This window comes from Drosophila arizonae, chromosome 5, assembly GCF_054131065.1.
Source record: "Drosophila arizonae isolate 15081-1271.41 chromosome 5, UAZ_ARI_1.0, whole genome shotgun sequence".
Lineage (NCBI taxonomy): Eukaryota > Metazoa > Arthropoda > Insecta > Diptera > Drosophilidae > Drosophila > Drosophila arizonae.
This window is the reverse complement of record NC_142925.1, coordinates 19958144-19985499: the sequence shown is the minus strand read 5'-3', so window position 1 is coordinate 19985499 and position 27356 is coordinate 19958144. Positions and strand designations below refer to the sequence as shown.

Here is a 27356-nt window from a genome sequence, read left to right as displayed (position 1 = left end):
CCTGTCTCTTTGTATATTTTTATATACAAATACAAATTAATGTATATAATGTATATAAAGCTTAGATTTTATGCCTGTTATCATTAGACTATGAAGAAAATGCTTGTCTGTGAATGCACATTTTGAGACAGTGTAGTATGTTGAAATATATATGTATGTATGTATGTACGTATGAATAAAACTAATTCTCATATTTATTCGCAATATCATGATACCTTTTCACAGAATAACTGTTCATAAGGTATCCCTATGAAGCTCGTCTAAATATGGCACGACTTAAATATTGCATATGATCTTAATCTTACTAGATAACAATTATAGGTTTATTTATTTCATCTGAGCAAGTTTTTATGTACATATGTACATATGTATATCTAAAGCAAATGTTAAGCTAATTAAATAAAATGATGTATATCTTTATCTTGAAGCATTTAAATGTGAACATGCCAGATAATGAGCCCTAAGCTAAGCACTACTATCCTTGGTGTTAAACATAAACAAACTTGATGTAGGAGAGCATTAATATATTGTCAGCACGTATTCTTTAAAAATAATACGAGTTTCCAAACGCATTAGACAAGTACATATAAATACTTACTTATATTCGTTACAAGCTTCCACAGCGTGTATAACAGTAAGAAATATTAATATTAGAAGACGGGTTGATGATATTATGTTTAAAAAAGAAAAAATGCTTTTTCAGCCTACCTTTTGTTTTCACAACAGATCTATTGAATTGACTGAAATTGGTTTTTAACCAAACACTGTTACAACAGATGTTATTTATAAGTACATATATGCAATTTTTGCCCTTGCTTTTTGACAAAAACAACTTGTTTTAAGGTGATTGATTACATAGAAAAAATTTAATAAGTATAAAAAATAAGCACTTCGTAGTTAACATGGTCTTGAGCTTTTCAGACAAATACGCATGTACACAGACATTGATATCAATAAATTTCATTAACAAACACTTTGTACCCTAGTTACAATAAGATATTGATGCATTATTATTAAATGCTATGTAGATACTTCGAGTGGGAACAATAACAGCAATAAGTATCGGATATAGGTGGTGGTATGGAATATTGCACTAGAAAAATATGCGTGCTCTGCAATGCTGACGTTCATTTCGTTCTCATTTTTCTGGCGTATAGTACATGGAGTGTAGGAACAGGCGTGTGACCTCGCCAATGACCGAACGATCTGGTATGCTCTGGGCCATGCCATACAGAGCCATTTTGCCAACGACCGGCTGGCCAGGATCCTTCATAATCTCCGCCGTGCAGGTGCGCAAGTCAGCTAAAAACTTATCTGCGACACCTGGACTTGTGTGCATGTCCGTGATGCATATGTGTATGCTAAAACAGAGATAATTAAATGTAGATACATTTATATTTACATTAAAGTGAACTAAAATTACCCAGAGGGGAACTGGAGTGCGTTTAGATTCCAGCCTAGCTTACATAGCGCATCTGAGAGTCGGAAAATATCAAACACATTCGAGCCCATGGCAATAACAGACGTGGCTGGCTTGCCAAAGACGAAGATGCCATCGATCTGACGCACGCTGCAAGAAAATTAACAATGAATAACAAACTGAGTTTGAATATAATGTCGCAAGTATTTACCCCCTCTCGATGTAACGCGCGGTGTCGACAATGCGCTTGGTAGCCTCCAGATAGCCCTCGTAACCAAAGTTCATCATCGTTGCCCAGCAGGCGGCTATGATGCCACCAGCACGGGAGCCATTCACAGTGGGTGAACCGTAGACGCCGCCAGGCCAGTCGGTTGTGACCGTGAACTGATGATCCTTGAACTTCTTTTCCGAGTACATGATGACCGAAGAGCCCTTGGGTGCAAAACCGTATTTATGCGTGTCGGCTGAGATACTCGTGACGCCCTTTACAGCAAAATCAAAGGGTCGCAGCTGATAGCCAGCATGGCGCACCAGAGCAACGACAAAGCTGCCCAGGCAAGCGTCCACATGCACAGGTATATTGTACTTAACGCCCAAGGCGGCAATTTCTTCGATGTCATCCATGGTACCATATGGAAAATTGGGCGCAGAGCCAACAAGCTAAGTAGTAAATCAGTTGAAGATCATAATGTGCATGAATTGGACATTTGTTTGCTTACCAGAATGGTGTTCGAATTAATGGCACGTTTGAACTTCTTAATGTCCACTTCATAGGTCTCCGGGTCGACGTCCACGTAACGCACGTGTATATTGAAGTACTGGCCGCCCTTGTCAAAGGCTGCGTGCACTGTACGAGGAACCACAATGTTGGGCTGAGTGATGCCCTTCACCTCGCGAGCATAGTCCCGATACGCCTTCATGGCCATGCAAATGGACTCTGTGCCGCCGGTGGTCATTGTACCGCAGCTGTCCGCATTACCGTGGAACAACGTGCAGGCCATGCGCACCACTTCGGCTTCCATTTTGCACACACCTGGGAATAGGTCAGCATGAAGGGGATTCGTGTAGGAAGCTTTGCCATAAACCTCTTTCACCAGCTCCACAAGCTCCGGATTGTAGCCGTAAACAGCGCCTGAAACACGCCCATCACGCCAGCTGTAGTGACCAGCCTTAAGATGCTCGTCTACGAGGCTGAGAATCTGCTCCTTGGATAAACCCTTCTCGGGTAGACGTATCGAGTATTGCAGGTGCTGATTGCTATTCTTAATATCCGACTCAAAGTCGTCCTTAGCCTTCTTCAGCTCCTTCTCCACGCGCCGGCGAACAGCTGGTAACTTTTTGGCCAACTTAAAGAACTGTCGCTTGCCCCGCAAATAGAAACCTGCAAGAAAAGTAATACTACTATTAGACTCGTAGATAAACTGAGGCATTTCTCACTTATATTTGCAATTATCAACTCACTGATAAGCGTGGTCATATCAAAAAATCTTAATTCATGGTTATCGAGCGCCAAATTGAATGTTGAGTAATAAAACATTTGTTAGACGCTCGTAACGGTAGCCAACCGGTGAGTACTTAAAAATCGATCATTAATTTAGCGGAAACGATTCACTTTTAGATTAAGTTACGAACTAAAGAAAAATGTATATATGTAAATACATTATAAAAAATGATCATAAATGTTAATGAAAAGTTTAAAGTTTCTTTAATTATTATAGTCGGGAGAGCTCGACTAGAAGATATTCTAAGCCTGTGGCTTTGTACGTGCTAAAGCTTTATTTCCTATCATTGGTTCCCTATACTATAGAAGAATATAAATATAAATTAATATATATTTAGCTACCGTTTGATATTCCTACAAGGAACGCTCGAGTCAGCGTCTCGCTTTGATTAAAGAAATATATTCTTTATGACTTTTGTCACGCTTTCCGATTGTTTAAAAAAATTTTTTTTTTATGCAGCATTTTAGATTCAGTTTTTAGATAGCATTTCACTTATATCTTAGGACTACAAATTTCAGTTAACGATTGCATGTCATAAGACCTTTGCCCAGTATTAATTAGTCATAGCTGGTAAGCTCTTTTTATGAAATGGTGCCACATAATTATATGGGAACTGATAAAAAGCCAGACTTTTAATATCAGATAGAGCAAGCACTAAAAGTTATGAAATATGTCCACCAGCACATGAAAAATATAATTTTAAATCAGTAAATCTCATCAGATCGCGTATGAACTGTGATCTATAGCTATATATATAGCTCTGGTTATAGTTCACAGTTCCGTTTGGCACTTGATTTGCACCCAATCTTAAGTTGACAAGTATAATCTATACCCCAATCAATTAGATGGATCACTCAAGGTGGGTCGTTAAAGTTCAAAGTACATAAAGAATATTTTCTTTCTATGTAGTTCTCTATAAAGTACAAACGTAGATGATAAGATTATTTAAATGGAATTAAATATTTTAGCAAAATGCCAGCCGCTTACCTTCATCCTTGCTTAGCTCGGTCCAAATCCAAACGAAGCCCAACACAGTTGTCGCCGTAATCGCTGCGATCTGCCAGGGCTCTTTGTTGCCGAAGGCGCGGTTGATGGAGCTCCCGACTGGCTTCAGGCAATCGCCGGCATTGAAAGGACGCATTTTCTTGCCAAATGAAGCACAGCTAAAATGAAAGTCGATGTATGAGAGTTGCTCTGTAGACCGCCGCACGAGTGAACAACGCGTCAATAACTAAAATAATGTGTGCAACTAGCTGGAACTGATAATCGGAAACAAAACGGTCTTGATACCTGATAAGCGTTTCGTGCGCATTCCATACACATTGTGTATGTATTAACGATTTATTAGAAACAACTGTTTTGCTGTTGCTTTACAACAAAGGAATTAATACATTTCATAAGTAAGGCGTGTAAAGTTCACTCACCTGTCGCTCTGGCAGGTTTGTAAGATTTGTGATTGGTGAAATTACTAAAATTAAATGCAAATTACTTTAACTTATGGCATTTGTTTGTTTTGTAGTTGAAAATGTTACTAAGCAAATGAGCTTACAGCTGTTGCATAGTATCGATACTACAACAATAAATATCGATAGTTTCGATGTTGCAGTCGTGTGCTAACATCGAGTATGCGGTTGATCGCAAACAGCTGATATTCCTGTTTAAAGTTTTAAGGTAAACAGTCGATCCTTTTGCCACTTAGTAAAGTTTTTATTTAAACGAATATGCTGCGTACTTTGCCAAGTACATTAAAAGTGGTAATTATATTACTTAATACAAAAATTATTATTTTTAGTTAAATATATGTTCTTACGCAGTGTAGACGCTTAGCTCCGATTCGTTTCTTCAGTAGTTTAAATTCTGAAGAATTTTTGAAGGTAAGCTCAAATTATTTACTTACTAAGCTTTACATTTATTTTCATTCCTACGTAGGTAAGAAATGAGAATGGCGTGCGCGAAATCACATTATGTCATCCGTCTACACGAAATTCGCTATCGATGGATATGATGTGCGCTTTAGACGAGGCTCTGAACAAGGATCGGGATGATGTGAGTCTCCGTTGCATTGTCCTCACTGCTCAGGGAAAAGTTTGGTCGGCTGGTCACAACTTGAAGCAACTGCAGCCTGATGATTTGAAATATCGTGATGCAGTATTCCAGAAATGTACGGACCTAGTTCTGGGTATAAAGAAGTTACCCGTGCCAGTGATAGCAAAGGTGAATGGATACGCCGCTGCGGCAGGCTGCCAACTGGTTGCCTCCTGTGACATTATTGTGGCCACAGACAAGAGCATGTTCTCAACACCTGGGTAGACAGTTAATCTTTGTTTCTAATCGCGCAATTGTTGATCTTTGACTTTCGTTTTCAGCGCTGCCGTTGGCGTCTTTTGCAATACGCCCGGCGTAGCTATTGGACGCGTTATGTCACGTCCCAAATCTGCGTATATGCTTATGACTGGTCTGCCAATAAGTGGCCAAGAGGCCTACCTTGCCGGCTTGGTCACCAAAGTCGTACCCGAAAGCGAGCTGGACAAAACCATCGATGATATTACCAACGCTATCAGAGCTAAGAGCCGTGCAGTGATCGCCCTCGGCAAGGAATTCTACTACGAACAGCTAAATCTGCCGCTTGAGCAAGCCTACGTAAAGGCCAAGGCAAAAATGAATGAAAATCTGGAATTGGATGACTGCAAAGAAGGCATGTCCAGCTTCGTTGAGAAACGTTCGCCTAATTGGAAACATACCAACTAAACCGGACCACGTTCAAGGAAATTTTCATAGATCTGACCAATTGTGCATTTAATTCTTTACAACAAAATATAGTTAATCTCTTGTTACATTTTTATATGCTTTGCATTCCTATCTGATTGTTGATTTTTATAAGCTACGGTAAGTTAATATGTAATTTGTATAACTATATACACGGGGATGTCGTAACCAATTAGAAAAATGGCTTCTCAGCGCATAGCAATGCTATTATTTTCCATTAATACTAAAAGCATTTAACTTGTGTTAACTTTATAAGAAAATTTCCCTTGATTCAATTATTTAACATTCAATACCTTATTTCTTTCACTTCAGATTTTGCTATATGATTTTGACCGCAATCAAAAACGTGAATTAAAATGATTTGCAAACATACATTTTTGTATGCTTGGTGATATTTTTAATTTATATATATTTTTTTGTGCTAAAAATATAAATTTTAATATTAGAAAGGAACTTACATTACAATTCCAGATAACCCCCAAGGGAATATCTTTCGTTGTATTCGACATATATAGTTATATATGAACTGATTTGTATAATCCACCTATAATCCAACTGTCTTTTGGGAAAAAATAGATTCTATATGTATTTTATTTCCTATTGGATCAATTTATTTTTTTCTGAATGCATTTTATTTATTATATTTTTGCTATAGCAATTGTTTCATTTTATTATTTTTGGCAACTTTTCCTTTTATTCTCCTAACAAAATAAAAACAATTTTCGTGCTTTCAAAAAGTATGCTCAATTCTTATTTTGTGTGTAGTTTATTCAAAATGTGTGTTTTTAATATTGTGCAAATATTTAAAAATACAAATACAATGTTTGACGTGATTAATTAAATACAAAATAAAAATTTAATAAAAAAAAATTAAAATGTTTTATGTGTTGGCAGTTGTTGTCTGTGTGGAGTCTAGAATTTAACTTGTTCTCGTTTTGAATTCCAATTAACCAATATTTGAATTTTGAAGTTATGTCTGTGAGTCTTTTCTTTATCTTTTTCAAAGGTCTTAAATGGTTGGACGTCGAAAATTCTTGAGGCTGGACGAAAGTATGTGCCTAAATCAAAATAATAAATAAAAGCAAAATAAATATAATAAACAAAGAATATTTGCGTCGTTGTCGCGGCTGTTTAATGTGTTGTTGCTGCTGCGATAATTATTGTTGTTGTAGTTGTATGTGTTGTGATGTTGTAAATATTTGAAAACTCTTCGCATTGAACTAACGATAGACTTGAATATCATAACCTTATAGGATGTGGAACATATAGATATTACGTATAGAGCTTTATATACTATGTACTAGGAGTATTTTCTAAAAGTAGAGCAATATTATAACTGTGCAATAAATTTTCATTTTCATTTTTTTTTCTTGATTTTTTATAGTCATGAACTTTAAAGCTAGAAAATAGTTCCATAGGCTGATTCGTTACGTATTTTCGAGGCAATGCAAAGAGAATTAAGCCAAAAAGAATTATTAAGTGCCATGTGCTAAAGGACTACGCATATATGTATGTTTAAAATTCCCGAACGTTAACCCGTGCGCGGCTCAGGCTTCCCTCAAGTAGGTCCTGTGAACCCCATTTAAAAGGGAATTAAATGTGTGATAAAATAATGATGGAAGTAATAATATTCATAATAATAATAAAATGTGTAGTGTGGCGTGCTGTTGTTGTTGTTGTTGTTATAGTTATTGCTATGCAATGATTCTCCCCTTCGCACTTGCTGCCGATTTGATTTGTTTTTTTAAATGTTAGCTAGTCCAGCTTAAACCTCGGTGGCAGGACGCTTCTCAATCCAGGCCTTGATGGGTTCCAGAGCGTTGGTGGCTTCGACCACGCCACGGAGAGCTGGATAGGGCTCCAGCAGATCACGCTTGACCATGTAGTTCATGTAGTCGGTGATGCCGGCAAAGTAAACATCGGCCCAGGTGAGCTAATCGAAGAGATGCGGGATTAGTTAATGCTAAGGTAAAGGGACAGCTCCCTGTTGGTACCTTGCCCAAAGCCAGATGGCCGTCATTGTCCTTGACGGTCTGCTCCAGTTTCTCCAGGTAGAATGGAATGACCTCGGCATTTAGGGTGACCAGCTTCTTCTCCTTGATCTCATCCTCGGGCTCATACGAGACGACTGCAATTTCTATACATTAAAAATTCCAGAGTTAATCAAGGACACTGAACATGCAACTGAAGCACACATTGTTCGCTACTTAGACGGAAGTCATTGATGGTGTCAACCACAATGTCAATCTGCAGATCCTCCCAGGGCGTAGCGCCGCACAGGCCGACGGTCTTGGCCAGGAAGCGAGCCATCGAGATGCTCTGATGCACACGCTTGCCATCCACCTCCAGCACCGGCATCTGTCCCATGGGCATGGCTAAGATGATGGCAAAGGAATGAGAGCTTGTATGCGAGTGTCTATGGCACATGGAGTGCTGTGGTTGCACCACTTACTCGGCTTTAGGGCTGGCCACTCGTCACGGGTGACGCGCACATCCTCGTACTCGATGCCGCCATAGGCGAACAGATAGCGCAACGGCTCGGCGAGTGCCTTCAAATTGAAATAGAAGAGGGTGTAGCTGTGCTTGATCGGCTCGGCGGGCTCGGCGGGTGGTGCTGCCTCGCCATCGGCAGGTGGTGCCTCGCCATCGGCTGGTGGTGCCGCCTCGCCCTCTGCTGGTGGTGCGCCCTCAGCTGGTGGTGCTTGTGCTTCATCGGCCATTTCTCCGCTTACTCAATGCAATTCCCTATTACCGAAATCGGAGAGAAATACCAACTGTGAGTATCACATATCATCATCATTATATTATATATGTATATGTTTAAAATATGCATGCACACAGCATATATCTCCTATCGGCTGTAAACAAAGCCCTTGTCATAATCAGGGTGCTGTGTTTGTTTGTTCATGCGAGGTTGATTGAGATAACAGCCGACAAACAGAAACTTATCAATTGTTTATAAAAGTTGGCATTTGGAGAATGGAGTAGAGTGCACATAGAATGTACTCCAGCCCAGTAATAATCTGTTTATTTGGTAATTTACTGTGCTCCCCCAACTATTTTACTGCTCTTCAGATAAGAAAAGCGGTGGGTCAAACGCTACCCGACTAGCTTTCCGCGGTTTATACTATGCAAAAACCTGTGAATTTAATACAGCTTATTCAAAAACAAAATATAGCAATACAATCGAAATTTGTATGTGGTTATCGCTGCTATAGGGCTTCTATTTCACAATAACAATGATAATGAATTGATGAATGATTTCGACACGTGTTTCTCCTAGAAGTTTCCATTGAACACAAAATGCCAAGGCACGAAATAGAAATTTTTGGCACGCTCAAATATACTTGTAATGCTACTTAGTATAGACTAGTTCTAGAAAACTTGATGTGTTAATTAGTATAGATTAGTTTGATTCTAGAAAAAATGTAACGAATAACATTTTTATATTTTGTATCTTTGCAAAGACTTTCTATTTTAGTATGCCAGTTAAAGTATCTTATATTATATAGATTATGCTTTTTTCATCTACTTAGTTTGACATGCCACAAATGTATATAATATAGATATATATTATAATTATATTTTTGAATTAATTTTACAGTTAGTTGATTTGCATTACACAACTTAACCTTGATTGCTCTATAATTAAGACAAGGAATTTCTTTAGATTTGCTCGATTTGTCCATATTTGGAGCTTTAGGCTTTACCTCCAATTTGCCAGCATTCCACAGCTGGCGATTGCAATAAATCAAAATGTGTAGCCCAATAATTACCATATAATTGCAGTACAACTATATAGAAATGTGTAAATATATATTTATAAATATATATTTATATGTGCATAGGTATATATTGTGAGCGTTTCTTATGGAACTATTATGGCTGCAAAGCGGAAATGCATCGATTATGCCAGAGACACTACTTAAGGAGGAGCAGGAGATCAGGAGGAGCTGAGGGGGCCAAGGGCAAACAGAGACATGACGCAGATACCGATTCAGTGCCAGAGCCCGTCGCAGTCGCAGTCGCAGACGCAGTTGCAGACCCGCACCCACACAATTCGCATTGAACGACGCGTTTATAGCAGATAGATCAAGTTGGTTCTGCTCGCAAGTTGGGGCGTTGGCGCACTGTTACGCCCCTATATTCATTGTTTTTATTTTGTATTTTTATTTTTTATGATCATATTAAGTGCTCGACAGGAAGTGACGCGAAGCCCTTTTGCTGTGCGATGGAGAAGGCGAATGGGCTCCAACCGCTGCAGGCAGTCTTCATTGCCACTTTTGGCTGTTTGCCCAGTCAATCAGTCAGTCAGTCAGTCAATCAGTCAATCAGTTGCTCTGCCACCCCCTCCCCCTAGTAATGTCCGATCGGGCCGCCTCTTCCGCTGCAATTTCGTGTCTCAAATTGCAAACGATTTGACGTCGCTCACTATTCGACTATAGCTCTCTCCTTCTCACTCTCCCTCTTTCTCTCTCTCTCTCCTTCTCTGTCTTTCTCTTGCTCTGTTGCTGTGGCCACTTCAATTGAATTTAATTTGGCAAGATCCATCGAGGGGGTATTTTAGTGACATGATTTAATTAAATTTCGTTTTTGTGCTATTTTAATGCCATTTAATGTTGCCCCATTGTCCCATTGCCTGGTCTCGAAGCCCCTCGCACTTAATTGTGTGAAATCGATTTTCAACTTTTCGCTTCGTGCGAAACTTGTACGAAAATGTCAAGAAATTGTTGCGACTAGTTCAAAACGGGTCTGGGAAAACTATAAAGGGGTTAGCAATAAATGCTAAGAATATCTAATTGAAAAATATCCACTATTATTGAATAATTTAAGTTTTTCTAAATCATATTTCTTTCCTATAGAGAAAAACATTTTCTGTGAGCTTCCTCTATCTATAGTAAAGCACTTGCATATTTGAATTGCACTCGAATGATGAATATAAATCAATAAATACTTTCATATTTAATCAACTCGTGGCACGTGCTACGCTCAGTTATCAACTGCCAGATGGTCTTAAAATATAGAACAACTTTCGGATCAGTACACTGGGAAACGACCCAAACAACTGATAAACGATGAGCCCAAATGATCAAGATTCCAGACAAATTCTTATCAATGAAATTTTCAATTGCCGCACTGAGAACTAACTGATTCGAGTGTAACAATGTTTGTTTTTTTAGTCCATTATCAAGTTGGAATAGATTTCTTAAATACTGTGTGTATTATATAAGCTAGTTGATCATTGCTGAATTGAGTTTTGTGTTGCACTGAGAATTTATTGTGAAATTGTTCCGCACGTTAAATTTAAGTACCTCACGCTTCGAAATTCGTACGCGCACTCCACGATTGAGAAAAATTTGGATTTTGAGTTTACTATTTTCGTAGTGCGATTCGTAGAATTCGCTTGTCGTTTCGATATCTCGTTTGATTGGGTTTAGGTTTGGTCCACACACGTCGTTGTCCTTCACATATTTGCGTGCGAATGATTCGAGTCATAGGCAAGAACTGCGAGTGCCCGAAACGAGTTCAAAACTTTTCGATTTCGAATCGATTGACCCACAAATCAATAGAAGAAAAGACAGTTCCAAATTTAGATAAGACGATCGCACAAAATAACGAAGACGAAGTTCAACGTTGTTCGGCTTTCGGTGCTCGGCATCCGAAAATCGATTATCAAATTGGCAAAGGAAACCGTTCGAGCATTTAGTTAATTACATCACTTAAGCATTTACTTTAGTATGTGCTTTCAATTTCAAATGGCTCATCCTTCATGTCCAGTGCACTTGTGCCTTACCTCAGAGAACTTATCAAATCAATAAATCAGCTCCAGCTGCGCTTTCCAAATCCCTCGAGATTTTCGTTTTGGAGTTTGGCTCTTTTGACACACGGCTGGTCACACTGGCAAACAGGAGAATCAATTGAACCTGAGTACCGATCACAGCAGCTAAGCAACAGCAATGAACGCCGACTATTGTTGGAGAACTTGAGCGTCGGCTTTTATACGTTCCAATTGACTACATGGGCGGCGACACTCCCACATGCAACTGCTCCGAGTAACGAAAAAACGATGCTAAGGCGACGACGCACAGAGAGCCACCAAGAGCGGATCGGTACATATGTGTGTGTGTGTGTGTGTGCAGCACACTGCCTCTCTATCTCTGTCCCCCGCTCTTAGAATGTTTGCGTGTTACTTTTTATTTTGACTGGTATTTAAATATGAACTGTTGCATATCGAGATGAATAATTAATTAGCTTAAGCCCATGCTGTTGCCAATTAAAAAGAACAAATGCAGCTGCTCAGACTAAAAGAATAGTTATGTTACCTAAGTACATATAAATATACATATATAAATCCACACATTGCTCGAAGCTCCGCTCTGCTCTCTGAGCAGCAGACTGCAAGGAAATGAGAGAGAGAGAGAGAGCAACTAAGCCGGTAACTAGCCGACGGCCGGCGGCCGGTTTGTTTATTCGAGTGTGTGTTAGTAAGAGAGTAATTGCCTTTCATACGCTCATATGCATTTGTATGTATGTGTGCGACCGTGGGCGTTCTGACATGTGCCTTTTTTAATGCCTTACAAAGGAATTTTGGCCTGATGAATTCAATTAAATATCTTCTAGATTTGAATTTATCTATTTGGCTTGTTTACGGGTTTGTGTGCACTTTTTCCCAATTGGGCTTTGCAATTGGCTTTTTAGTTATAGTTCATTCATTATGCTCTTAACTTTTTATTGATTTGTGGTTTCTCTTCCTGCAGAGAGTCAAGTGTATTGATTTGTTGTTCGATTTGTTTGGGACTCAACTAAATATTTGGCAAGCTTTCAATTATGAACCAATTACAGCTAAGCAAATATTTTGCACAGCTTTTAGTCCAGCTGAAGCTTGTTTGACTTATTTAATGCTAGTCTAAACAGCTTAGATGAGGCAATATTTACTAGAAAAGAATCTTTAGCTAGATTTCTGTGTGAATAATGCTCATTTGATTTTCAGTAATTGGGTTGTATTTTTTATCGTTTCACATCTTAACGATCTTGGTTGACTAAAGGATTTTTCCATTAGGCCATTTCCGTTAGACATTGAGCTGTGTTTTGGGTTACAGTTAATGAGAAAACAACAATCGGAGGTAGAGGAAAGTTTTTACAACGCCAACATGAGCCGGTGAGTCGCTAATTCGTCGTCTGTTTAAACCTTTCGGCGCCAGACTATGAAATCTGAACGTTTGCCAAGCTTGTTTATGATACAGTGTAAGGTACACAAAGTCCAACTGACTATAAACTGGTAGTAAGCGGCTATACAATTATTTAATTAATTCTTTAATGAAAATCTAATGCAAGGACCAAAATTTTGATCAGATATATATGCTTATATATATATATATATAAAATAGTACAATATTTAAATAAACACTACTGATCTTTAAATGGTGTGGTAAGTTGTCTTTTAAAAATAATTCAAATTGAGCCGCGTTTATTGTTTGACTGTAAGCAGCTTACACTGCTTACGTTACGTGAACTGCTTAAGTATACACTGCTTGCTAGGCAACTACTGCTTGTCTCATGATTGAAAAGCTTTGCATCGGCAGCTATGCCCTGTTAAAAGCTCTTTGCTATACCAATGCACTAATTTTAAAAATGGTAAGCGCCAATTAAAAAGTTTGCAATGATTGCATATAAAGGCAATATTTTGTGCGCAGTTAAGATTAAAAATAATAGAATTTCAATTTCACCAGCTGGCGGTAAGTCCCCTCTGTTGTTGGCCTAAGCAGAAGGTTTTAAAAGATAAGCGGAAAATGAACAAAATTCTTTAGTACCAACTTGACCAATTGGCCTCAATGCTTGTATTGGCGGTCATCGAATTGCCAACTGGTGCAAAATAAAAAAATGCTTAAAAGCCGATAAGATAATGAGCTTGCACGTATTGAGCTTACTGTACTACGCCAAGGAAATATGAAACTAATAAAAAGTTGGACTAACTTACCTCACAGTATTTTCGATTTGTTAAACAGGTTTTTCTTTATTTAAGGTATTTTCGTAGAAACACGCCTGAGAACAGCTGATGAAACTAATGAAATTTTTAAAATATTTACGTTTTCACTTTGACATTACAGAAAATAATAGCTTGCTTTGAGAATTTTCTCAGGTAACAACAACAAGGAGAAGATGAAGAAGAAGAAGCGGTGACAATCATTTTACCAGTAGATCTTAAGACGGAAGCCATTGTATTTGACGGCCTAGACTAATTAAGAATTTATGCCGCCTGCATGTATGTAAATAAAAAGCGAAATAATAAAAGCGCAGCAACAAAAAGAACTATGACAATAATTTGCTGTAGAAAATGCGGCGAACTCACCGATACAACTACAAGCTATAACAAAAACAACAGCAGAGCAAAGTCAAGCACGCACACACACACAGACACGGTCACAGCTGCTAAATTGTGTGAGAGTGTGCAATCTAAATAATAATGACAGAACACAATAAGCAACAACAACAAATTATAACTAAAACGGCGGAGTCGGCGCAGCAAAAGCAACGCCAACAACTGAAGCAAACAGTTAGCAGTCGACAGCGGCAACAACAACAACAGCAAGAGCGTCGCTACAAAGAGAAAGAGGAAGATTCAGCACGTGCACTGTGGGATAAATCCTGCGAAATTTGCAAAATAGATGAGGTGTATGAAGATGTCGATATTATAGACTAGGAAATTGTATTCATTAATTATATTTAATATTCGAAGTGAAAATAGCTTAATTCTATAATTATTAATAATTAATAAATATTAATAATAATTATAATTATACTAAGAATAATGTAGAGCAATCGTTCAATTCGATTAACAAATTTCTTAACTGTAAATCTGAGTTTCAACCTTCAGTTTAAATTTGCCAATTTCCCTATTGGCCCACTGTGACGTGAGAGTCGCCGACGGCGACGGCGACGGCGCACTTGCTGCAATGCGCGAATTCCGGATCAGTGCCAATTCAAATGCGCAGGTGAGCTGAACGTTTCGCTGCCGTCGCTCAGCCGTTCGTCGTTCGTTTATTTGAAAACAGTTCGTCATCGTCCGTCTCTGTCGTGTCTGCGCAAAACAGTTAACAGTAACACCAACAACCGCGACGACTCTGCCGTCAGCGTCTGTTAGTGTGTGTGTGTGTGAGAGAGTGCGCGCTTTCAGTGTGTGCGTGCGTGTGCGAATTGCGTATACGTCGTGTGCGCTGCGGCTCATGAACTTGTAGAACTTTTCAACTGATTTTTGAACAGACTTAATGAGTTGTTGCATTGCAATTGAGGCTGACCTTAAAGGTGGCATAACCTTTAGTGGCTGCTGAACAATGTAAGTGCCGAAATTGGCAAGAGAACATGACTTACACGTATTTATGTATATACTCATATACCAAAACACGAAAAACGCTTGGAAAGCCCCAGCAAGAAAACTAACAACAAAAAATAAAAATGACCTATGCACGCTTACAGCTAGCTAATTGTTTAATTAACACGTGCACACAAATTATAAAAAAAAAAAAGAAAATATAAAAAATAAATAAATAATAAAAAAACATGATCCAAAATAGTAAAGCAAAACGCTTTTACATAGCGCTTTTGTTTTGTTTTTGTATTTATTGCTGTCAAACAGCAGTTGTCATATGTATCTCTCTTCCTCGCATACATTCTCATATACATTATATCTCTCTCTCTCTGGCTCTGTTTGTGTGTGGGTTTTTTGTTCACTTTATTGCTACATTTATTTGTTCGCATTTTAGTAGCGCATTTAACAAAATTTTGTAGGATCTAGCGTGTGCCTTTACGTACTGCTTCGTATCAGTTGCGGTTAGTGTCAATTTTTTTTTTTTTTTTTTTTTTTTTTGTTATTTGCCACCAGCTCGTTATTTGCCTAACTTATCGAGCAGCGATACACACAACGACAGTAAAATATAAAATATAAATAAAAACAATAATTAAAGTATGAAAAAACCCTGAGAATTAGCTTCAAATTGCACGATGGGAAACATCTGTACAAAGCTGGTTTAAACGGAACTTCGCAATAATATCAGTTATAAGTTAATCGATCGGTGTCAGGAAACTTTTCGTATTTAGCATATTATTATGTCATAAAGCATTAGCTTCCTAATAAATAAAGTCTTTTTATTCAGGGCTGACAAATTCCAAGTATTTAAAATACATACATACCTATCGATCACATTTTACTAAATTGTCGGCAAGTCATGGAAATCTAAGCGCTAACAACTAAAAAAAAACTCCCTTTTTTATCTACATAATACAATCGCATCAGGCATTTGTTTTTATGATTATATTGCAGTTTATTTCTATGCCGGAAATTCGTAGAAAAGGCTTTTAAAACACCAATCGGTAGATTAGAGACAGAGATAGCGAATTGTTGGTTTTTGTACTTGCAGCAAGAGCCATAAAAACACATAATGTTAAACACAATGAATTGGTCGTAACCTGTTTGGAGTCTCAGATGCGATTAGTCTCTATAAATAGCAGATCGAGTAACCTCAGGCGAATCGGCAGCAGTATTATTGCTGAGCTTACCTGTAAAACAATTCCGTTTGCCGCTTATCAGTGAGAACTCTACTTTGTATTTTTGTTTATTATATTCATTTCAATTTGTAAAGGATGTGACTCAGTGCTCATCCAATAGCAAAACTATATGATAGTTTGTGTAAAAATTTAATTTGTTGTCACATAGACCGCCCTAAACTTCATTCTTGTCATATATGGATTGAATGCGCATTTACAAAATGAGAAATAAATATCAAAAGTAATAGAGAGTTATACAAGAAAAATTCTCATTAAATTCCTATAGATATCTGACTCCCCCACTTTTATATTATTTGATTGGGAGTGCTAATGCTCTTAATTTTTGCTTTTAAGTAGTCAATGGCAAACAAAGACTCATGAATTCATTAGATGACAAGATGTATTGAAGTAGTTAGGCTTAAGTGTATTCGAATTGCTGTGCAAATTGGCAACAACGCATTGAAGAGTGGCAACAGCGCGTGTTCTGAATCGCAGGCAAACGCATTAAAATAATTAAATCTTATTGTTTGTTTTACTTCTCTTTTCGGTGTTGTAGAAACTGAAGTCATAAAATCTCACCTGTTGCGACAACAAAGCCGCTGGGCTTATGCCCTTATACAATACCAAATGATATATGGACTTTCGCTACTTTACCCATTCCAGTGGGCTTTACCTTAGAAATTCCCAGCGAGCCCGATTGCAATTGAAAATTCTAAAATTCTAATGATTGCTCGAAAATATGGCGACAACTATTTAAAAGATAATTTCTTATCGACGGCATTGGTTGATAAGAGCTCAGGGCCTTCTACGTACACGGTGTGTGTGTGCGCATCGTTTTGTCGAAAAATGTTGTGGCCACAGCAAGTCAAGTGCACAGCACAGCTATCTAACTGGGTTAACAAATCAAAATGCCAACAACAACTGACAACACTCCCACCACCACCACCACCCCCACTGCCCTCGCTGGATAACCAAAGCCAATGTCATCTGGGTTCGTAGCTGTTTATTCGCATGAATCAAAAATAATTGCTACACGCAATAAAAAATGTTTATGGGTCAATTATGGTCAATATTATTGGGTTGGAGCATACTAACCGACGTCTTCGAATTTTTATGGGATAAAACCGAAAATTTCAGAGCTGAAAAAGAAGAGAATAGAATATGAGAATATCGTTTATAATATTATTATTTTGATTAATAATTGGCATTGTAGCTGATGCTGATGATTCAGACATTATATAGAATGATATAAAATAATACTAAACATTTTTTAAATTCATTGAAATCCCTTGAATCACACCCCATCTCGCTTCATCCCATCTCACTCACCTTTAAAATGTTCGATCTCAATTATTTGTTGTGGTTTCTGGCTCCTGTCCATCGACACTGCGTTTATCGCTGTTTAGGCCGCAAATGGAGCAAACGCTTTTTTCCTTGCGCAACAGGTGCTTGTCCAGAAAGTGGGTGTTCTTGCGCTTGTCCTGGGTGCTGATGAAGTCCAAGCCGCTGCACGCGGAGCATGATGAGGTGCGAGATTTGATGCGGCTGCAATTGTCAACCAGTGAGCGACTGCGCGTGGAGTCGCCCTGGCCCTGGGGCTTGTTCTCGGCAGTCGGATGTGTTTGCATGGTGGTCTCTATGCTGGCGCTGGCCGACGTCGATTTGTTGTTGGTTGAGTTTTTTGCATTCGCCTTGTTATGCACGTCAATGTTGAGCTTGTAAATTTGGCCTTGACGATCCACGAAGCCGAGGCGCAAGCTCTCCTCCAGCGCACGGTCCACCTCCTTCTGCAGCTGGGGCAGATCATTGAAGCGGATATTTTGTTGCTTGGCCACCTGAATGATGATGTCTTCCTTAGTTCCTGGGCCAGAGAGCGCCAGGAACGCGCCACATATGTTTAAGCGTTTCATAATTTCAATTTCAAATCAAATCTAAAACAGCAAATTTACGCCTTTTCTATATATATTCGGGAAAAAAAAAAACTTAAACTTTTTTGACAAGTTTTGGCTAATACTATTTAGACTCCTATTGTAACGAATGAATGAAAATTTCTGAAAACTAAAAATTCTTAGACTACTTTTGCAAAAATTCGATAGAAAACTTTTCCCAGGCTGAGCTGACTTCGACCCAAGAATTCGATTTACTTTGACATAAATCGCACCAGCTGCTTCAAATATTCATTCACGGCGCTCAATAATAGGCATTCTTAAAGGCAGTTGTTTCTGTTGTTTACCAGTGTATTACATATCACGTATATATTTATATATTTCAATTACACATGTGCAACCCGGTCGTACCTGAATATTTTAGCTTACCTTTGTTGCGGTTTCTGACTTTGTGTATTTCGTTTCTGTTGGCCCAGTCTAAACGTCACACATAATTAACTACAGCAGATCGTGTGTGTGTATGTAACTACATATGTGACTGGCTGGCGAACCTCTGATCGCTTGACGTCATTCGCCATGTAAATAAATTATATATTTCACTTTTAGCTAGTGCTCTCTGTTGACATATTTTAAGCAAATATTTGTGAGATTAAGGGGCAACTTAAGCGAGCTAAGCACTAGAAAGCCCTGTAGTAATGCCAGAAAAAAGCTATTTTATATATATTATTGTTTTATGGTGTATGGCTTTATCTTTACCTGGAATTGCAAATCACTTGTGCACACACATCTGGCGACACGCTAGAGTTGGGAGGAAGTTTTGGAAAAGTCGATTACTTTTACCTGCAATTTAGCTTAACGATACGAAAAACGAAATGTGTATATTATCGATCAAATAAGAATATCTGTTCAAAGTTTATTATCGAATTATTAAACATATATCGAGCATTATTGATATTAGTATTGATATTATTTTTTTTGGTGTAATAACGATTTTTACATAACTAGTATGTAAATGGAAAGATATCGATTGTTATTGACTATCGTTAAATCGATATTGATTGTCTGAAATTTACCCAATACAAAGTTCACATCGATAAAAATCGATAACGATTGGTAGAGACTTTATCACCGATAAATATCGATACCTATTTTTCCAATAAATCTATATAAGATTATAGGTAATTATTAAAATTCGAAAAGAATCTAAATCAATATTTCAGACATTTGTTTTGGTAGCACATTGTGTTCATACAAGCATCATCCCAACTAATTCTCATTATATATAATTATCTTTAATGGGTGAAAATTAAATTTAGATATATGGTTTGCTCTCGCCTAATTATACCCTGAACCCATTTTCAATGGGAAATCAGGGTATAATGGTTTTGTTGAAATGTATGTAACAGGGAGAAGGAGGCGTGGCAGACCCCACAAAGTATATATATTCTTGATCAGGGCGACGAGCTGAGTTGATTTGGCCCTGTCCGTCTGTCTGTCCGTCTGTCCGTCTGTCCGTATGTATGAACGCGTCGATTTCAGAAGATATAAGAGCTAGAGACTTCAAATTTTTTTCAAAATGTCCGTAATTACAGCGCGCATATCAAGTTTATCATTAAAATTCGATAACTCATCCCGATCTTTTTTTATCGATAAAAAACCTTATCGAAAACCAGTTATAAAATTATATCTTCTACACCTTTATTGCTAGAGTCTCCAAATTTTTAATGTATGCTTATATGCAATTTATACAATTTCGGTTTTTGTTAAAATTTACCCCCCACCCTTAAATTCACCCCCTCACCCTCACTTTTGTAAAAAGCGTATTTCAAATACTAGAGACTTGTGCTTTGGCAATTACATGCATATCCATGTTATAATCATAATCTGAAAGTTTCATGAAGATCGTACGTCCATAAAAAAAGTTATTAAACAATTAAGTTCTCATAGTAAGCGCACAATGCAGCCCATGCGTGTTTATGCGTGAGTGCTTGTGTGTGTATGTGTTTGTGTATGTGTGTGTATGTGTTTGTGTATGTGTGTGTGTATGTGTATGTGTGTGTGTATGCGTTTGTGTATGTATGCGTGTGTGTGTATGTGTGTCTGTATGCGTGTGTGTGTATGTATGCCTGTGTGTGTGTGTGTGCGTGTTTCTTGTGTAAGCTGAAAGACGCGAAAAATTATTGAAATATCTATTGCTCCAAGGGTTCAGGGGATCTCGTAGTCGAGCAGTCTCGACTAGAGCTTTCTTACTTGTTTGATATTATTTTGCGCTTTATGTATTATTTTATTATTATAATAGCCTTTCGTATATGTTTATCGTGTGTGTAGGAATGTTTGTGTGTTTTTTGACACATGCATGTATTTTTGTTAATACTGTGCGATAAAATGCTTTAATCAAAAAATTTGCTTAAATTCTTGAATGTTTCTTGTTCTTTTTTGCAGCTGTTGACAGCCAACGCACGAGATACGAATACGTGTTTCGTAAACGCCAACAAACAAAATAAGATAAAGAGTTGTGTGTATGTAATGTGTATTTGGATACACTAGAGCTGCAATATTAAAATTGACTCAAGCTGGGACAAGTGGAATTGAGACGCATTTCAAGAACGCAATACACAACAAAACAAAGCGTGTAAAATTTGTGAAACCAAAAAAAAGAAAGAGACTGTGAATACGATATAATTACATAGAGAGTGAGAGTGAGAGACTCAGCGCCTAATTAGTGGCGTGAGCGAGTGTTGAGAGAGAGTGAGAAGTAGCTCGATAAGTATTATCAGGCCTACCTAGGTGTGTACTACCAGCACAATGGCCGACGAAGATCTCAGCCCGCTGCCGTTTCGGCGAGAGCGTAACTTGAGCAATCGGAACTTCAACAAGCGCAACTCGCGTCGCCGCAGCGGCCAGCCATCGGAGCTGGAGCGTCACAGTAGTGCACTGGACGGGCATTGCGGCGGACGACGCGACAGCAACGCGAGCAGCAGTTCGAGTTCCTTTCAGCTCTCCTACTCGGTCAACTCGGACACGGAGAGCGCGTTCAATCGACGCTCCATACTGAAAATGCGCGCGGCCAGCGATGACACGGCAGAGCCGTGCGCGGATACCACTCCACAGACACCCACGACGCCGGATCCGGCATTTCTGGATGTGCGGCAGAAGGTGCAGCGCTTCGAGACGCTGAAGACCACAATTAGCTACTTGCGGCAAGATCGTCTTAGCCTGAAGCTGCTCGAGAATCGTCGCCATCCCAGTTTCTCGCAGTACACAGAGCAGGTTCAAATTCGAACTCCACCCCCGCCGCGACGTGTTGCTCTGCCAGGACTCAGCTCCTGCACCGATTCCGTATCCAGCAACCATCTCAGCATCGATGAGGTGCGCTCCGAAGACGAGGTCGATCAGATCTCAGACTTTGAAGCGGATCCTCAGGAGGCGGTCGAGTACGTGCTCAGCGAGAGCAGCTCCGCTGTGCTGCCCGCCAGCTGCACAGATGCGGATGAAGTGAAGACCCAAGCGGTGCAGCGTTCCATAAGCGCGGATCCCACCAAGCTGCGCAATGACAAAGATTTCCCAAGGTATGTTCAGTGTTTGGCTAACAGATATTATTTAGTATATCTTATCAGTTCGTGTCGTTTGTTATAAAAAAACATATATAAATTAGCCGCGCTCTTGTTTGTTTATAGCTCGTCATTTATCAATATCCAAATTAAGTGACTTTTGTTATTTATACTCGTATACTCGTTCGGAGTGTGAAAATAGCATATTGGTTTTATATAGGTTTCTTCTCACTTGAAATTACGAGTGTGTCTAGTCTTACTCTTGTCTGAACAATCTTATAAAGTGTTACATATGGTTGGCCCCTACAGATATGCCTATCTCCTAAGTGGGCACTTCCTAAACTATCGATTCTTGAGTGAATTTTAGCAAATATTATGCACATAGAGAAACGTTAATACTTCTCATATGTCTTCGTTTTATAACACTAGATTAGACGTTAAACAAACTGCTGCGAGTTATTTATCAAATGCTAGCATTGAGATAACGCAGAGAAATTGTCTTATCAGTTTGTTATTCTGGCAGTTATACAACACTGTTTGTGTGTTGCTAAACTTGGGCTTGCTCTGGATATATTATCACATATTCAACTCACGAAACGTGGGATATAGATTAAGATTTGCCGAGTTATTCTCGATCATGGCGTTCAGCTGATATTTGAAAATCAATTTGAGAACCTTTTCCGATCTAAATTACACTCCCCATATTTGCTTACTTCTAATATACGTATGTGACAAATTGTGGAGCATCACACCTGTTTGCCTTTGCTTATTGATTGCTTGGTCATCAGGTGGTCCATTTTAGTAATTTGCAAGTCGTAAGTCCAATTAAGTGACTTGGCCATACCGATTCACTGGTATTTATCGCCTTGTTAATGCCGAACTTAATTGGCAAGTGCCTGGAGTTTAAATTACGTTTGTGTTTGGCTTTGGAACCGGTCGCAACTCGGTTGGCGTCAGCTGTCAACAACAAAAATCTAGAAACAATTTAAACTTGATCAGAAAATGTACCGAAATTTGTAAAATGTATCTGCCGAGCTCAGGTGTTACATATCAGCTGCAGCTAAAATATGAGTGGCTCAGATCCCAACGATGGGCCAAGCGGCAGCAAGCCGAGCAAAGAGGTTCAGACTGCCAAAAGCGTGCTCCACGTGAGAATCTCGGACCAGAGACACAGCAATGAAACAGAAATCACGGAGGAGCCCCCTAGTCCTCCGCCCCTGATGGTGACTACGGGCATGAATACGGATGAAAATAAGCGCGGCGTTACAATAGTCACGGACCCCGATACAGTCAATAGCGATGCTGACAGTGTCCATTCTTGGCCTGGCAGACGAAAACCTGTGGCCAATTCCACAATATCTATGACCAGCCTAAGACAGATAAGTTCGGAAAGCTATATGGGCAGTGACTCGCACATTGACTACAGATCCACTCATCCCCCTGGCCACCAGCCAATCTCTACCCCCTATAAGCCGGAGCGCCTTGTCGACGGGGTAGGTACTCAACTCCGTCATTGTCGCATCGGTGTTACTTTCTAGCTTTGCAGTCTGTGTGTCTTCCGTCTTCTAGCTGATTGGCTTCGTACTCACCGGCGTGTCCATGTTATTGGTGATCATGTTCTCCTGGTTCCTAATCTCGCAGCTCGACTTTTTCGTCGAGTGCTTGCGAAAGCTGTCGGTGGCCGTGCACAGTATCTTCGGTGGGCTAAATGTATTTCAGGGCACGGATGATCAGAAGAAGCATATACCAAAGGTGAGGCTACCCTCTCGCTATTTACTCTCGCCGCTTGTAGTTGTCGCCGCTGTAGTTCCCCGCACTGAATCATTTGATAAACAATGTATTATAATTTAAATCCCTGTGTCCCATGAGCTCTTCCCATTGAACGGGTGGCGCTTATCAGTTGACACTCAGAAGGCAAGTGATTCACTCAGCGACGCCGCCCCTGGCTGTGTCTTATCGCAGCGTAATTTGTTCTTCTTCCTCTTCTTACTATTGTTTTCGTAACGCACTTGGTTCCAAGTTTTATGATCAATTCTTTTAAAAAATTGCCGTGTTTGACCTCTTCGCTATTTTCTTATCGCACACAGAAATTTTCGTTCCACACCAAGGAGGAAGACTGAAATTATTGGCACAACCAACCATCATCTGGTTAATAAATTTCATTCCGTCTATCAGCCCAAAGAGGAGTAAGTGCATCATAAATATACAATTGAACTAAGTCTAATTTTTGCTTTCTCAATTCTTCAGAGAGGATGAGACTGAAATCGAGCTGCGTGATAAGAGCGACAAGTGTGTGCACCCCATACTCGAGGAGCTCATTCATACAGAGGAGGCCTATGTGAAGAATCTGTTTATGGGCCTGGACAACTATGGCAATATCTTCCAACGCAAGGATCTGCCTCTGGGTCTGCGGGGCAAGAAGTACGATCTCTTTGGCAACATTGAGCAAATCGCTGAGTTCCATCGCGATGAGTTCTTGCCCATGCTGCAGCGAAATCGTCGCGATCTGAAACGACTCTTTGACGAGTTCTTAGAGTTTTTGGATGTAAGTTGCGCCGTTCTGATGCTCACAAAATTGTAAATAAATATCAATTTATATCATTTGATAGCAAAACTGTTTCTATGGCTATGTGATCTTCACGATGAACAAGCAGAAATCCTTAAAGCTGTGCGATCTCTATAAGAACTATTTTACGGTAGGCAATATCTGCTCATTTTATTGTTCACTGGAAGGCACGATCAAGGTATATTTTTCTTATAGAGCATACGTCTGGAACGCGACGATAAGCTGGGCATCAATAGCTTCCTGGTGCAGCCTATACAGCGCATGGCGCGTTATCCCTTGCTCCTGACGCAGTTCATCAATGTAAGTATGGCCTAGAAACGCATCAACTGTTTACTAATTTGTATATTATATATGCCATAGACATTCTTTAAGAATCGGGACATCGTGATGAAGCCACTGATTGAGTCCTGCTGTCGTCTAGAGAAGCGTCTGCGCACCCTGTTGATCACCACCAACGAATCGGAGATCATCAATGATATTGTGGACTGCAATGAGGTGGGTTAGCCCCCTTGAATTAGGATATGTAATCGTCTCTAACTAATATCCTTTGCAGTTTAATGTGTATTACCAGGGCAAGTTCCGTAAGGTGAGCGAGTTTCACGTGACTGATCACAAGCTGAAGCGCAGCTATCGTGCCAAGGTCTTCATATTCGACAAGTGCATCATCTACACGGAGATCAAGGGCAAGCACTTGGTATTCCACGGTCGATATCCTTGCGAGCACATCGGCATAGCGGCCAAAACCAAATCCTTCACACTCTTCTATGAGCGACGCAAGCAGCAGGAGTGCGAGTTTAGCGCAGATCCCGCACAGATTCAGCTCTGGCTGGATCTCATCCGCGACATGATCAGCAACTACGCCAACGAGGAGAGGCAGAAGCTGCATGATCGCTACTGTCGTGAAAACGATCATCTGCATCGCAAGGCGCCCAGTCTATCGCTCTATCGTGACTCGAATCGCTTCAGTTCGGACAGCGGCATTGGCAACATCTGGGTAATGCCCAAGCCGGAGGAGGAGGCGACCAGCAATCGCACCACCTGGTACGCAGCCTCCTAAGTTGCCCAGCGAGGGACTTTCGCCCCACTGAACTGGTATCCAAAAGACAGACCATGAGGGTGCTCATGTGTCCTTGGCCAGGTCGCCTCAGTCGGAGCTGTACAGCTGGCTGGACCGGAATGAGCCTGTGCAATAAGTCAACTGCTTATAGGAGTTGGCAAATGTTTATTATTATTATATACTAAATTTGTTATGACTAGTTACTTTCCCAAAGCAAAAAAATGGAAAAAAAAGCAAAAATGTAAGAAAAAGCTGTTTAAGTCTAAGGCTAAAACACCAAATATTGCCAATTAAGTTAATTGTAATATTTAAAACAAAAAATTATATAATTATTGTTATATTTATATTCTATTCGATGTTGTCACAAGTAAACTAAATTGTTGTTAACACATAAATTGTGCTTTTATTTTGTGTTAAATCAGCTCAGAACAGGCTTAGCCTGAGGGAAATTATCTGTAGGTAAATAAATTTACCAAGGGCTTTGATTATAGAACTCAATGTGTGTACTAACTGACCTGCCGAGGTATTTAACCCTTGAACTAGATGACGCCTAAATTGTGACAATACATTCAAGCTGAAGTCTAGGAAGTGATAATAAAGATAAGCACTTGATTGTAAAGATAGCTAGATAATTAGCGGAAATTTACGCAAAACGGATGTAAATAATACTCAAGTATTAGCTTATCAAAGATGTATAAGTATTTGTCGTAGGTTTAAAGTATATTACTGACGTGTATTAAAAACTGTCATTTCCTGTGCGCTTTGTACTTAGTTAAAAAATAATGCACTACAATGGAAACTAAAATCAAACGGATCCTAAGTTTGGGCAGATAGTTTTAGATGGAATTAATATTAAGCAATTTAGTTAAATTATAAAGCTTAATGATTAGGTTTAAATAAGAAACAGTTCTAGATATATCAATTATATTTTATATATGTATATAAATGAAGTTTCGAGTATGGTGCTCATAGAATAAATTATATCAATATTGAATGTAATTCATTTAAACAAATTTACTTAAAAGCTTTGCCTAACAATGCGATTGTCAAACATGATTGAAATGTAAAACATATTCCATTCTCTATATACATATTTGCTTATCGAATGGTAAGAGATTCGTCGAATAACAGATTTAACATGCAAAAGGTCGCACGCCATTGAAGTGCCCGGGAATCTCTGCGTCTCGCCCGCTTAATTGGCCTCCAAACGATATTGTTAATAATAATATGCCACAACACAAACAAAAAAACAACAGCAACAACAACAAGCGAATAACTTGTTTTGGCACTTGAACAACTTGTGACATCACTTTGAAAATGTTTAAAAATAAACGGTTCTCCCACAAAAAAATTAAGACAAGCAGAAATAAAAATATTTATATATATACACACACACATGCATATGTGTATGTATGTATATAGAAACATTTGTGGCGCGTTTCATTTGTAGCTCTTCAATTTATGCAAAATGTTTGCAGACTGCTGCTCGCAGCTTCGAGTATGCAGCTCATCAATCGTGATGGGGCTATAATAATTGTCGATTCCTGGTATCTGCCGATTTCAACATATACTATGTCCACCAATTTTTGCCTCATTCCCAGCACACAATTTATGAGGGGTGTGAGCGCGTATTGTCTAAAAAAAGAATAGAAAAATAAAACAAAAATCAATTACAAATAATATAAATAAAATGAATTGTGAACAATTCATTTGTGAAATTTGCAACGTAGACAACGACGATGACAATAAAGTATTTATTTAATTATATACATATTTGCATTCATACAAACAGTGAGTGATCTCTGTGAGATCATCGCCATAAATTTGATTTGCACTGTGGACATTCACAGCTAAGTGTAACTAATGAGCGCTTAGCCAAAGCTGCTTAGACTTGACTATGAAATGAGGCAAGATTTGAGCACTTCGGCCCAAATAGGTTCAAGGCGAAGCCAAAGACATGATAGCATTAAATTATGGCCATAGCCATAATTATAGTTATAGCCATTAATCAGGCTACACTCGTTGATCATTAATTGAAATTCTTAATTTGCGACGGCCAGACTGAC

The 27356-nt window shown here is 39.0% G+C and overlaps 5 protein-coding genes and 1 long non-coding RNA gene across 11 annotated transcripts; 2 read left to right on the top strand and 4 right to left on the bottom strand.

Moving 5' to 3' along the window:
* Positions 1–833: 833 nt before the first annotated feature.
* Sply (Sphingosine-1-phosphate lyase) lies at positions 834–4493 on the bottom strand. Of its 3 annotated transcripts, XM_089469516.1 has the most exons (7): positions 4347–4486; positions 4213–4290; positions 3910–4085; positions 2140–2801; positions 1632–2080; positions 1424–1570; positions 834–1361 (listed from the first exon to the last, which is right to left on the bottom strand). In XM_089469516.1, exons 3-7 carry the CDS (start codon positions 4061–4063, stop codon positions 1139–1141), a joined length of 1635 nt encoding a protein of 544 aa, XP_089325642.1. In that variant the 5' UTR covers positions 4064–4085; positions 4213–4290; positions 4347–4486; the 3' UTR covers positions 834–1138. The 3 variants fall into 3 exon arrangements, with proteins under 3 accessions (XP_089325642.1, XP_089325640.1, XP_089325641.1); XM_089469514.1 differs by lacking the exon at positions 4213–4290 and having other exon boundaries at positions 4347–4493; XM_089469515.1 differs by lacking the exons at positions 4213–4290; positions 4347–4486 and having other exon boundaries at positions 3910–4181.
* A 6-nt stretch (positions 4494–4499) lies between these two features.
* Positions 4500–5764, top strand: LOC149268708 (enoyl-CoA hydratase domain-containing protein 3, mitochondrial). The gene is made up of 4 exons (XM_089469522.1): positions 4500–4676; positions 4737–4796; positions 4852–5228; positions 5289–5764. The coding sequence occupies exons 1-4, from the start codon at positions 4644–4646 to the stop codon at positions 5668–5670; spliced, it is 852 nt and encodes a 283-aa protein (XP_089325648.1). The 5' UTR covers positions 4500–4643; the 3' UTR covers positions 5671–5764.
* A 671-nt stretch (positions 5765–6435) lies between these two features.
* Positions 6436–13755, bottom strand: GstS1 (Glutathione S transferase S1). 3 transcript variants are annotated; one of them, XM_089469525.1, is made up of 5 exons: positions 13667–13755; positions 8141–8433; positions 7896–8063; positions 7683–7825; positions 6436–7621 (listed from the first exon to the last, which is right to left on the bottom strand). In XM_089469525.1, the coding sequence occupies exons 2-5, from the start codon at positions 8406–8408 to the stop codon at positions 7454–7456; spliced, it is 747 nt and encodes a 248-aa protein (XP_089325651.1). In that variant the 5' UTR covers positions 8409–8433; positions 13667–13755; the 3' UTR covers positions 6436–7453. The 3 variants fall into 3 exon arrangements, with proteins under 3 accessions (XP_089325651.1, XP_089325649.1, XP_089325650.1); XM_089469523.1 differs by lacking the exon at positions 13667–13755 and adding an exon at positions 11483–11683; XM_089469524.1 differs by lacking the exon at positions 13667–13755 and adding an exon at positions 11001–11191.
* Positions 13756–14566: 811 nt separating this feature from the next.
* LOC149268706 (uncharacterized) lies at positions 14567–25685 on the top strand. 2 transcript variants are annotated; one of them, XM_089469509.1, is made up of 8 exons: positions 14567–14681; positions 20559–21685; positions 23755–23853; positions 23915–24212; positions 24277–24363; positions 24429–24533; positions 24594–24728; positions 24787–25685. In XM_089469509.1, exons 2-8 carry the CDS (start codon positions 20922–20924, stop codon positions 25288–25290), a joined length of 1992 nt encoding a protein of 663 aa, XP_089325635.1. In that variant the 5' UTR covers positions 14567–14681; positions 20559–20921; the 3' UTR covers positions 25291–25685. The 2 variants fall into 2 exon arrangements, with proteins under 2 accessions (XP_089325635.1, XP_089325633.1); XM_089469507.1 differs by having other exon boundaries at positions 14645–15022.
* On the bottom strand, positions 17217–18369 carry LOC149268707 (uncharacterized). The gene is made up of 2 exons (XM_089469526.1): positions 17560–18369; positions 17217–17369 (listed from the first exon to the last, which is right to left on the bottom strand). Exon 1 carries the CDS (start codon positions 18138–18140, stop codon positions 17577–17579), a length of 564 nt encoding a protein of 187 aa, XP_089325652.1. The 5' UTR covers positions 18141–18369; the 3' UTR covers positions 17217–17369; positions 17560–17576.
* On the bottom strand, positions 24279–27319 carry LOC149268705 (uncharacterized). Its single transcript, XR_016270202.1, has 2 exons — positions 27077–27319; positions 24279–26925 (listed from the first exon to the last, which is right to left on the bottom strand). It is a non-coding gene; the product is annotated as an uncharacterized LOC149268705 (long non-coding RNA).
* Positions 27320–27356: the final 37 nt, after the last annotated feature.